This window comes from Erpetoichthys calabaricus, chromosome 2 (assembly GCF_900747795.2).
Source record: "Erpetoichthys calabaricus chromosome 2, fErpCal1.3, whole genome shotgun sequence".
Taxonomy (NCBI): Eukaryota; Metazoa; Chordata; class Cladistia; order Polypteriformes; family Polypteridae; genus Erpetoichthys; species Erpetoichthys calabaricus.
Window position 1 is genome coordinate 112506393 of NC_041395.2, and position 13576 is coordinate 112519968.

The 13576-nt window shown below is 37.2% G+C and overlaps 1 protein-coding gene across 1 annotated transcript; it reads left to right on the top strand.

Moving 5' to 3' along the window:
- The first annotated feature begins 2233 nt into the window (after positions 1-2233).
- Positions 2234-4883, top strand: LOC114646266 (transcription cofactor HES-6-like). The gene is made up of 4 exons (XM_028794384.2): positions 2234-2613; positions 2742-2828; positions 2948-3029; positions 3143-4883. The coding sequence occupies exons 1-4, from the start codon at positions 2332-2334 to the stop codon at positions 3598-3600; spliced, it is 909 nt and encodes a 302-aa protein (XP_028650217.2). The 5' UTR covers positions 2234-2331; the 3' UTR covers positions 3601-4883.
- The last annotated feature ends 8693 nt before the right edge of the window (positions 4884-13576 follow it).

Genomic DNA, 13576 nt, shown 5'->3' on the forward strand with positions numbered 1-13576 from the left:
TTAAATATCTGCATTCCCTTACTAAAAAAGACGGTATTAGAAAAGTAATACATAAGGGTGTTGTGTATTTATATGTTCATTAACGAGTTAAATGTATATTGATCTTGATTGACACTCCTGTTGTTGGTAGTTTCCAGTAGAATGTTAGTGGGTGCAATTTTAAAGGGGCAAAAGGAACTTCTTAAAAAGGACTTTTTTTTCCTATTACACTAAGAGATCCCAATGAGAAATGTATTCGATTTTACAGTTATTAAAAAAAACTAATTAATAATTTATCAACGTCTGTGTGTCCATCAAACAATATTATAAAGAGAAATTGTATCCACATACTGTAAAAAATATAAAAAGGTCATTTGAGTCCAACGTGTATGATGGTGTGGGTTATAATCTGAATTTTGTGCTATTCGCATTCCCAAGATCATCAGAAATCTCTTTTGATCTTCGGTTTATTGCTAAACAATATAAAATGTCCCAACAATTGTGCAGGCTGTATTTATTTATTTATTTATGTATTTATTTTTAAATAGAATAATAAAAATAATCAGACCACTAAAAATAAAAACAGTGTATGTTACAGGATAACCTTATCGTGCGTAATGGACATACTGTAACATTAGAAATAAAGTTCCAGTTACCGTACAGAAAGCATCACCATTTAGAAAACACAATCGGTCAACAGTTAAGAAAAGACGGAAATTAACAAAGCGCGAGAGAACACCTGTCGTCCTCTTTGGGGACGAGACCGAATCTCTCTTTTATTCATTTTGAAGTCCGGGAGGCGCTGCAGCTGCCAACTGTCAGCATCGCGTTACATTTACAAGGCCAGACGCATTGACATATAGATTCACGATAATAATACTCTTCAAACTACTTGCGGGAGGTTGCCAGATTGCTTCAATTCTAGGGTTACACCTAATTTTATAATTAACAAGTCACTAATTTTAGCAATACAATGTAGGTGTTTGACCATAGTGTCTACTGAAAAGATATAATTTCAGACTTACGCTAACATTAATAAAAATAATACAATGCATATCATTATGCAAATCAGTAATAATAATGAAAAAAATTAAATGGGATTAGAAATTTCATGAATCCAAAAGATACCAAATCAGCATGGACAGAACCAGAAAGCAGTACATAATAACAGTTTCGTGGTTTATACATGGATTTTGATTTTTATACTTTTTATTTTTAACTTCTGTATTTTTGTGGATATTTAGGTGCACTGGATTTCCATATTAGTTCCTCATTTACTGCCCTTTAGCGTTGCAAACGCCTACAGAACAGAATAAATCATTACCAGTCCACTTTCTGCACCCGCTTATTGTATTATTAGGTCATGGACATCTAGTTTATTTCACTTCATATTCACTTCAGCGCAGAAACAAACACTGAAAGGGAAACCAACCCATCATAAAGCACACTTCCACAATGAAACGCGAGAGAATATAGGAAAAGCAAGCCAAATAAAAAATGTACTGGTGTAATAGCTGAATGTAAGTCTCTAGAATAATACTAACTGTTTCGAAATTATAATTAGGAAATTGGTAAACAAAAGAATGTAAATATATCTGAAAAAAATTAAACTTTTTTTTAAGCGCCTCATTATTTGCACTGATCCCAAAGTTCCGGCAAATGTCTTTGATATCTTTTAGTAAAGGTGTCTCTACTATAGCTTTATTATACACAGTCTTGATTTTTAAGACTTGTGATGATCGATCTCTCTGTCCACAGCAATTTGCTGTGCTGTGCCCGGCACTGCCAGGATGGGTCATCCACTACCCTGCATCAGACTGGAGAGGCTTGAGAATGTTTGTGTTTCATGTTTACAATTGTTTGTAATGATGTTCATGTATTTGTATATTCGAAATGATCGAACAATACGGGTACATTAAGGACACGTTAACAATTGCACAGTTATTAGGTGAAAGGTCAGTAGAACAAAAGATAAGAAGGCAGAGAACAGTCTGTCCTTGTTTTAATATACACCTAAAGGCTCATCGCAAAAAAAAAAATGCATATTGTTTGATCCAATTCTTCTAAAACTTAAATATTCAGAACTGCTGTTGATTTCATACCTATAAGTTACTTTACAGTTGAAGCACTTTGTATAAGCTATTACTGGCATTAGAAAATCTATTCAATATTTGGCTAAGGTGGCAATGTCAAACCAAGAAATAATTTCCTTGCTTGTCAGGGTCCTGTACGTGTCCACGCTGGCGAAAGCCCCAAGCGGCCGAGCAGAGGAACAAAGGCGCGTCTCGCCATTGGCTGAAGGGTGGTGCGCTCTGGCGTCTTCAGGTCCGCAGAAACGAACCCACTATTCATATGCAAATAAGACCTTATAAATACCCGAAACGACATTCCGTTGGCAACTCCAGTGCTACTCAGGCCTATCAGTTGGAAGGTTGGATTATTTGCTTGTGTTGTGTCCGCCTGCCTGCCTGCCTGCCTGCCAGCTGCTTCTCTCGGGCGGCCACGCGTAACTGTGGATTACAGTATTCCGGGAGGGGGGGCGGCCGAAACAACATGGCTCCTGTATCAAAGCCCAACAAAACAGGAACTAGCCGTGAGGAAGACGAATACTTTGGGATTAAAGGAGACAGAAAGGTACCTGATCAAACGGAAACGTGTGCTTTGTGAATATATACGTTACTGTATGCGACTGGCACGGCTCACTTGGATGGAAATTAATGGAACGCATCCCGACCCACCCTTTTCTTCTTTATCTGTTGCAGGCCAGGAAACCTTTAGTGGAGAAAAAGAGACGTGCACGCATAAATGAAAGTTTGCAAGAGCTGCGGGGTCTTCTGTCAGACGCAGAAGTAAGTCGTTTGTGTGTGTGAGTGTGTGTGTTTAGGGGGGGCGGACGATCTGCGCTTCAGATGCGTGCCTGATGGCTAGATTGCGCGTTAACTCTTGTTTTTGCCTTTTTGCTTCACAGTTTCATACTAAAATGGAGAATGCTGAAGTTCTAGAAATGACTGTAAAGCGAGTGGAAAATATTCTTCGGAATCGAGCTGTCGGTATGTTCGGTGCTTACGTGATTCCAAACGGTTGTCATAAAGTTGTGTTTTACCCAACGTGAGTAATTGCCAATATGCAAATTGTTGATTCTCTTTTTTTTATTTATTGGCAGAAACAGATACCATAAACCGGGAAGCAAGCGAGAGGTTCGCAGCAGGTTACATCCAGTGCATGCACGAGGTACACATGTTCGTGTCGAACTGCCCGGGAATCGACGCAACGGTAGCTGCCGAGTTGTTGAACCACCTTTTGGAGTCTATGCCTCTGAGTGAAAATCATTTCCAGGACATGCTTGTGGATTTAATGTCGGAGCCCACCAATAACAACAGCAGCACTTGGCCTACGAGCGAACCTTCCTCGGTGCCCTCGCCTGCCCCATCCACCACGTCCAGCGAGGATCTCTGCTCGGATCTGGACGAGACAGACACCGAGCAGAGCCACATTTCAGCCGACACACTTGGCACCCCCCGGAGCCCAGAATGTGCCCAACGCTGCTGCCTATGCCAAATCAATGTGGAGGCCTTGGTGAAGCTGACACTCAAAAAGGGACTGACAGGGCCTTTCAAGTAAACCTACCTAGTAGAAGGATTAACATCTGTGGACGGACGGACTTTTGTGGGGGGAGTAATGGACGGCCTCATACAAAATGTACATGTCTTCATTGGGACAGTTAATCGGAGGACTTGGGAGCTTGAATGCTTTGGCACTGTTGAACTGTCAGCCAGCTGACAGGATACTACTGACCCTTGTGTACAGTACATATCGGCATCTTGCTCACTGCTTTCACTGAACACAGAAAGTTCCCAGAGAAACCCATGTCATTGACCAAGGACATCCTAGCAAAGCTCTTTTGGAAAGCACAGCTTATCTGTAGTCATCATGTTTTGCACCTTTATTGTAACAGACTCTGGATGTCCCAGTTTAGAACATTTTAAAATAAGTGAGTGTGTTACAATAATAAAGGATGCACGCTCATTGTTTTAAGCTAGGTGTGTTTGCCTGTATAGTTATGCAATTTGTTTCTAGCTGTATGTCTTCTCCTTATTCCTAAAAGGGATAGATGTGGTTAGTAGTATATTTGTTAGCTATATGTTCTACCTTCAGTGAAGGAGGATTTAAAAAGTAAAAATATAGATGTAAAATTGCATAATACTGGTAGCAGGGTACCTTTAGCTGAACGTGCATATTGTAATGCACAAGTGAAGAGACTGTTAGCACATTAATCTATATGTATATTAGTTACTGTAAACCTTTCATATTTTTTTTTTTTGAACATATGAATTATTGAAGATAATGCTTTGTGTTGCATTAATGACACTTTTTAGATGCTTTAAAAAAAATGTATCTCCTACATGAAAGTAGTGTGAAAAATGTCTTGTTCATCTGTGAATAAATTAACTTCTGGTGTATGATATTAAGACACTATTCCACAAATCTGATGTACTGTATCAACTGCTACCTTTTGAGCACCAGATATTAAAAGAGTTAAATTAATGTTTTCTTAAAATATTGCCATTGGTTTGTCTTTTTTGTTTTAAAGTATATTCTATAAATTATTAATCACATTGGTTTTTAAAGGTGCATTTAAAATATTAATTTGGTAAACTCCTGAGCTATGCATTCTCTTATGAGTAAAGCACATTTAATGTAGGATGCATTGCTACATTCAAATCTGTTTCTTACATGCTTTCTTAATACTTCCATTAAACAAGTTAGAGGTTGTTTTTTGATAATGCACTTGGTGCATTTTATAGCTTTTATTCATTGACTGTCAAAAAATGACAACTACAGTCAGGTGGAAAGAAATTGGGTGTTCTATGCCTTTTAAGATAATAAAATAATATATATGTTCAGCTGATGTGTAGTCCTTCTGTGGCATCTCTACAATTCCTTTAGACCATGGATTCCAAGTAACTACTGGGTTGAGGAAATATGGCTGCCTATTTTATTAAAATAAACTATGTGACTGAAAAGACCCATACTTCTTCCTCTGGTTTCCTTAGCAATTGTCCCATTTGCATGTTTTTTTATTTTTAAACTCCTCAGACTAGTACAGTTCCCTTTCATATGCTTATTAAATAAATCACATTCTTACATATTGTGTTAATTTTGATGGGTAAACAATAATATCCATCAAACAATAATATCTGTTTTTGTATCTTTCCATGTGTTTTTAAGATTTAAGTTTAAGCAGTATTAGATTTTGCAAAGTTTGTACTTTTAGAAAAAATAAAGTCAAAAATATAAGTTGTTTCACCTCTTTAGATTAGGCCCCTCTTTAAAATGGTGGACCTACATGAAGTTTCAGATTATTAATGCTCTTAAAGAAAAAAAATATTGGTATTTTATTTGTCCTTACACATCACCACTAAAAGTGACACTCCCCGATAACTCTGTTGTTTGATGAGGTTCTGTGATACCTTGATATGCAAATTAAAAAGGGACTGCAACCTTATAGTGTAAGAACATAATATGTCTTCGTGCATTTCCATTTCATTTCATGGTGCATTTAAAAAAAATTCTCAGATTTATTATGTTTATCGTGCTTCCATACAAATTCCCTTCAAACTGTCCTAATAACGTCTTTTAGTTGCATTCATATATATACAGTATATATGTATGTGTGTGTGCGTTTCTATATCCCTTTGTGTCTCATCCCACAACATTAGTTGTAAATCAGTGAAATGATTGTCTGACGCCATTACATTTAAATTAATTTATATCCTACAATATACCTTACATGAGGGCCTATTTCATAACTGGTAATCCAGCTCTGAGTATATATCATTAACACACATGATGTTTTGTGTTAAAGGTCTCTGTCCATTTTGTGTAATTTGGTCAGTGTGTTCTTGAGTTCTCCTTAGTGTTCTGGTTTGCCTTTCAGATTGCAATGATCTGCAAAAGATCGATTAAGTAAATGCACTTGTATGATTAAGCCTTTTGATAGAGACACGCCTAATGTCTCCATGAAGTCGACAAAACAGATAGAATATATATATATATATATATATATATATATATATATATAGATATATATATAGATATATATATATACTAGACATTAACGGGCGCTAGAACGTCACCAGAAGACACACACAGGGATACCCCTGACCCCTGGATGCACACAGGGGTTTTATTAAAGAAGATATATATATATATATATATATGGCATCTGATTTTCCCTATGGGAAAGCATTATATATATGAATCCTCCGTTATTCATTTGATTTATCAGACATCCCAATATCTCCAGAGTAATAAAACCTCTTGTAAAACTTATCTGTGGAACATGGATATTCTAATATATTTATATATATATTGGTGTAGAGAAAAGTCAAGCAAAATGACACCTTTTATAAAAGGTGTCATTTTGCTTGACTTTTCTTTACATTCATAATGGCTAACACGGTACAACACCCTAGTACTACAGACATATATATATATATATTGGTGAAAATCTGAAACGGTCGTTTGGTTGAAAAAGGGATACTGTAACATGAAACAAGTACTTAACGTCATTGTGAAAGAGAGAAATCTGGGCATTGATTTGAATTTGGACCATCTTTTGTTACTGTACAAGTGGACGGTGATTTTAGGAATCGACTAATGCCCTAAATCTTTAAGAGGAAACATCCAGCAGTTCTCTGCTATAGACGAGTTTATCCCTTAAATGTAAAAGATACAAAAGTTCACTTCTTTTAAGTGTGCAACATTTTAATTATTAGCATGCTTAACAAATTGCAGATATCAAATATCTGCATAAAGATTTTTTGTTAAATCAAAGTTATTATAACAGCCTTCATCTGCTAGAGTATAAAAATATATTCTGTAAAACCTATAATGCGAAAATTGTAAAGCATGCTCAACTTGGAAGCTGCAACAGTTGAAAGGGTACGCTGTATTTTTTTCTAAATAAGTATTTTATTTTAAACAACGTTTAAAGTAAAATTTACGCAATTAAATTGTCAGTCAAAGGATAATTTGTTAGAAGGCCATAGAAAGTAGGCAGAGCTGCTCCTCCAGTTAGCTATTCAATAGTTCCCTTCGGCTCCATGGAGTAGATCGTATCGCTGGGCTTTTAGGGCTTTTCTATGGTCAGGTCGCGCTGCAGGCATCTGAGCGCTGTTCCAAAGATGAAAGACTTTTCTTCGACTGATGTGTCGCCACCTTGTTAGATTGACACCTCTGTTGGGGTTGTGAAAGAAGAGTGGCAAATTTTACACGACAGGTACGGAAACAATTGCTTCAGTCAACAGGAAAACGTTAATTCCTGTCCTTGTAGAGAAAGACAGGCACTAACAACTGAGTTCCTGCAGCATCTTTATAACCCGATCTTCTGTTTTATATGCTTCTGGGACAACTTGAAAGGTACAGCATACCATCCCCTCCCCCAGCATTTTAACAAATCTAAAGGGAGTTTTAGTAACCACACAGTGAGCCCGCAGCTTGAACCAGATACTGCTTGCATGCGTTGAACTAAAATACATTAGTGTGTTCTGCAGGGCTAAGATTAGACAGAGCATTATCTTATATAATGCATCCTCCGTGCACTTTTAAAGAAAAAAAGTCCAGAAATGACAGATATTTCTAAAACAATGCAGAAACAATTTTTAAACGCGTCAATGCCAACACTGCAACCTTAATGTGATTTCAATATTTTATGGCAAAGGGGTCGCGAGTTTAATCTTTATCAAAAACTTGTAGTCCAGAATCGAATCACTTTAGATAGATAGATAGATAGATAGATAGATAGATAGATAGATAGATAGATAGATAGATAGATAGATAGATAGATAGATAGATTAAGCCCTAAAAATTGATTAAACACTATTATGTAGATAGATAGATAGATAGATAGATAGATAGATAGATAGATAGATAGATAGATAGATAGATAGATAGATAGATAGATAGATACTTTATTATTCACAATAGATAGATAGATAGATAGATAGATAGATAGATAGATACTTTATTATTCACAATAGATAGATAGATAGATAGATAGATAGATAGATAGATAGATAGATAGATAGATAGATAGATAGATAGATAGATAGATAAAGCCCTAAAAATAGATTAAGCACTATTATGTAGATAGATAGATAGATAGATAGATAGATAGATAGATAGATAGATAGATAGATAGATACTTTATTATTCACAATAGATAGATAGATAGATAGATAGATAGATAGATAGATAGATAGATAGATAGATAGATAGATAGATAGATAGATAGAGCCCTAAAAATAGATTAAGCACTATTATGTAGATAGATAGATAGATAGATAGATAGATAGATAGATAGATAGATAGATAGATAGATAGATAGATAGATAGATAGATAGATAAAGCCCTAAAAATAGATTAAGCACTATTATGTAGATAGATAGATAGATAGATAGATAGATAGATAGATAGATAGATAGATAGATAGATAGATAGATAGATAGATAGATTCTTAATCTAGTTTCTCCCGGTTAAAAAGGTCAACACATAAATCCATGAACTCTTCACATCGGGTATTGATCCACAAATTAAGTTCGCAGTCTATTTTCAGCTTGTAATTGCGGTTTGGTTAACGAGAGTGGATTTGCTTTGTCCGCTGAGTGCCTGGTAAAAAAGGCGTGTCATTTTTTGCACCTTTCAATTAAATTACTTCATGTTAAAAATGCCCCCACATGCAAAATGTTCTTTTAATCGCATCAAAAGGCAAAGGTTATATAGTATGCAAGATTTTTTTTTTCATTCTATTTCTTTGGGCCCTTTGTAATTCGAATTTAATGTGAGCTACTGTAGTCTGATATCAAAGAACTCCGGTTATATTAATCTTTATCGGAAAAAATCCTAGCCCTTTTATGGCTAACATATCACTCTTCATTCAAATTCATCTCCAAACTGGTTAAGTGCCATCGCAAACTTTTCTGTGGAGTGTCTCAGTTTGTTTGTTTCTCTAGTCTGTGAAACATCATCGAGTCCTTCACGCTTCACAAATCATACTCGTGTATATGTTTTAACATTTTCTGATCCAGTATACAGTAATTCAGCTCAGCGTTGTCAATGTGAATCCAGCAAAGACTTCTTCAAGGCTGGAAACAGAACCTGGAAAGGATCCACTACGTAACATTAGATTGCACACAGACGAACATGCACATTGAGGCCATTTCAGAGTCTCCAGATGACATAACATGCACATCTTCAGGGATGTGGGAACAAAACCGAAGTACTCTGTTGATATGCTGTTAGATACGGAGATTGTTAAAAACGACACTCTTAAAAATAACTGTGCCAGAGTGGTTCTTCAGAGCGATGCCTTATGGGAAGCATTTTTGGTTCCCAAATGATCCATTCACGTGATGGAGCCAGAAAGAACCTTTGTTTATTTAGATCTGTAACTAGCACTATATGCAGTAACGACCATTAATTTGTGAAATAGGGTCACAAGTTTTAAAGGACTCTTCCGCCATTAACACATATTAACTTCCGGTTTTCTTATTCTGTTAGTGTCCTCCTGGGTAGTCTATTGTATAGTCGAGATTCTTTTTCTTCATATTAGAAAGCTTTTTAAAGGCACAAAGAACTAACCTCATAGGCAAAGAACCCTTACCAGAATGAAATGGTGCTTTGTCGAGCAACAGTTCTGCGATGGGGACTTTACAGCCCAGTAAAGAAGTGCCATTTAAGAACCAGTATTTTAACAGACAACGAACGGGTGCGAGAGTCTAACCGACCCTGCCTGCATGAAAAAGCAGCAAAGCCAACCACTGCGCCGCTTTGGGAATTTGTAATGAAGATGTGAAGTAATACGTGAGCGTTACAAACAACTATGTCATGAACACATAAAATATTTTAAAGTCACAATGTGTAAAATTTTGCCAAGTCAATATGCGGACAACAATTTTGGATGATCCTCTGTGGCAACCCCTAACGGGAGCAGCCGAAAAAAGTAGTAGTAGAAGAAGAAGAAGAAGAAGAAGAAGAAGAAGAAGAAGAATGTGATAGATGCATTTTTAGGTTAATACCTTATTGACCTGCACAGGGCGCTACAGGAAAATCAACCAGTACAGTTCTTTGCTAGCCATATGTTTATTAAACAAAACGATATGTATCTGTACACACTTTTAACATCTAAATACATCATGGAAGACCGGTCTATGCCAGAAATACCTGTCTTAATAACAACTGGGTGTAGTAGCCGCTATCTAACACACATACGCCCAGAATCAACAATCAAGCAGTAGGTGTTTCTAATATGCATAAAACATCATGGCATCGGGGGGAAACGTCCGTCATCAACAAAAATAAAGACTGTGCCGGATCCAAATCCAGGCTGGTGCTACCATGGTTCTTGTCGCCTAAGAGTATTTAACTTTGATATTTTTGTTAGGCTCTTGTATTGAGCGTGTAGCGTTCAAATCCTCCAACTTATAGCCTGTGCCGTTAGAATCGGGGGCACAGCTGAAATCGACCCTCCAGCACGAAGAGGCCACACCAAAGTCACATCAGTTTGCACTTTCCAGTCAGCGAAACATCCATCGATGCATAATACAAGATTGTGGAGAGATAAAGTGCACTTCATGAAGAGCGCAAGGGATGGGGTGCAGAAGTACAGAGTAATGTCAAGTGTCCGGACATTTACATCGGAAAAAGAACAAAAGTGAAACACAAACGACACAGAGGATCGACCGTCCTCTCAGATCAGCAATTTCATTTTGAAATGTGCTTGAAAAATAGATGTTTTTCGGAATAATACACTCAACCTGACCATAATTACGGGATCTTAATAATAGAAGTATTTTGAATATGGGAGAATTCTCAATAGCATAATGTCAAATCCCCTAAGTGCAAATCAAGTTTGGGTGGGGTGAGGGGCTCTGCCTACACTCTTAAAAATACTAATTTTTTGTTAAAGACACATTATTATTCTTTACTCGGGTGGTTCCTTGGACAACTATGGTTTGACAAAGCTCCATTTCATTCTGGGAAAGGTTCATTGCATATGATGATGTGCTTTGGGCTTTGACAAAATTCCTAATATGTAGAAAAAAAAATCTGAAATCTTTAGTCAATACCTTGCAGGACACTAAAAGAGTAAGAAAACCTGGGCTTAGTTTATGTATTTGTATGCAGCGGCCCATTGGTATTTCACAGATCTGTTACCATCTAGACGTGGTTATTGACTATATGGAGCGTGTTACAGATTTAAATAAATAAAGGTTCTTTCTGGAACCTTCATCTGGATGGATCTATACATGATTCCCCTAATGGGATCGTTGTGAACAACCACACTGGCACCTTTATTTTTTAAGAGTGTATAATTACAGCATCAGGCTCAAGCAGAGAACAACGCTGTACGGGACAGTAGCGTCATAGATGCTTCATAAATCCGTTGTAGCTCGAATTGTGAACACTGTTTAGAGGTCTCCTTTTAACTCGCACTGTAGCTTACCAATCAACGAGCAACATAAGGACGGAGCAGCAATGCAGAACAGTTGTTACTAATCATTCTGTCCATCCATCCATTCATTTCCAAACCCGCTTATTTTTGAGCAAGTAAACGGGGATTCTGGAGTCTATCCCAGCATGCATCAGTAATACATTTTTGAAAGACATCTAATTACAGAAATGTCACGAATATGAAATCTTAAAACTGTGACTAGCCGATAGTCTTCCATACGCTTCATTTCAAATAGCTGCTTTCACGTTCACACGTTCACACGGCCATCTCCAAATCCGCAGGTAGCAGGTAGGAATCCCTTACTGACCTCGTGGTGACCTCTTGACGCCCCTCGATGATGAACGAACGCTTTTAATACCTTTGTGGATTTCTTTATCTAAGGTACAGACTCTCGGCTGAAAACAATATTCATAAAATTTAAATCACAGTTGTTATGCAGCCGTAAAAAAAAAAAAAAAAATGTTCCAAGTGTGGCCTCTGGGGCTCTGGAAGCTGAAAGTAATTCCTGCTTCCTGCTCACCCTGGTCGTTTGATCTCCATCGCCCTTCAACATAAAAGTTGGTGTCTGCATTAAAGTGCGGCACATTTAACACCTCGAATCATTCAAGAAAAGAATTATACAGCTGTCTTAAGAATAAAGGGATTCTTTAACATTTCCAGACTTTTTAAATAAGAGTGGCAAAATGAGGAACCCTTTTTAGATGACCTGTAAAACTGGTTTTGGATCATCATTTACTGTGATATTTATTTTAAGACTCTGGAGGTGGAGCTGGCATGAGCAATTGTATGTCATGAGCCTGTCCTTGATGAAGATCCTTAAACTTATAACCAGAATAACATTCTGGACAAACCACCATGAGGCCAACACTGAGCATGAGACTGGATGGGGCGCCATTGCATCACAGGGCCCAAGCTGACACTCGCTAACACTGAAATGCATCCTTTTATACATAAACTGTATATACTTGCTGACAAAGACTCAATTCATTCTGGGAGCTCTGAGCATATAGTTTTGATTCTTTGGACTTTGCAAACGTTTACAATATGGGAACAAAACAGACATCTTAAATGTTTAGTGGGCGCAGAACACTGACAGATTAGGAAAATCCGAACCTAGCCAAAGTTATTATGTGCAGCAAGTGTCCTTTTAAAAGCATGAACTCATTGATATTTCACAAATCTGTGACCATTTGTTCATTTTTATTTATGAAATGTGTTAAGTGTGTAAATAAATAAAGGTTTATTCTGAAACCTTCATTTGGATGGTTTGTTGGCATTGGTCATAAAAACTGCTTTAGCACCATTATTTCAAAGAGTATTGAAAATTTGTGCATGCATACACACACACACACACACATATATAAACACATATATATGCACAAATTTACATACATTTACATTTATGTGCTTAGCAGATCCAAAGCAACCTACAAAGTGTCTCACAAAAGAGGTATACATAATCGAGTAACATTAGGCTTGTGCCTATTTGTTCAGTAAGTGTAGTAGGATAGTTAATGAAAGTTGATTGGTACAAACAAAAAGATATAATAACTAATAAATTTACAATCCTAGTTTAACAATCAATAAAGCAATTAAGGTTAATGTAACAAAAAACAACCAATTATATATATATATATTACATCCATCCATCCATCCATTTTCCAACCCGCTGAATCCGAACACAGGGTCACAGGGGTCTGCTGGAGCCAATCCCAGCCAACACAGGGCACAAGGCAGGAACCAATCCCGGGCAGGGTGCCAACCCACCGCAGGACACACACAAACACCAAGCACACACTAGGGCCAATTTGGAATCGCCAATCCACCTAACCCTGCATGTCTTTGGACTGTGGGAGGAAACCAGAGTGCCCAGAGAAAACCCACGCAGACACGGGGAGAACATGCAAACTCCATGCAGGGAGGGCCCGATATATTATATATATATAATAATTTAATTTGACGGTGGAGTATTCAATTGCTTCTTAAATACTTTTGAGTGAGTCTGCAGTACGGATGGAGGTGGGAAGTTCGGAACTACACAGGAAGAGACTCTGGATTGAGACTTGATACCACACAGAGGCA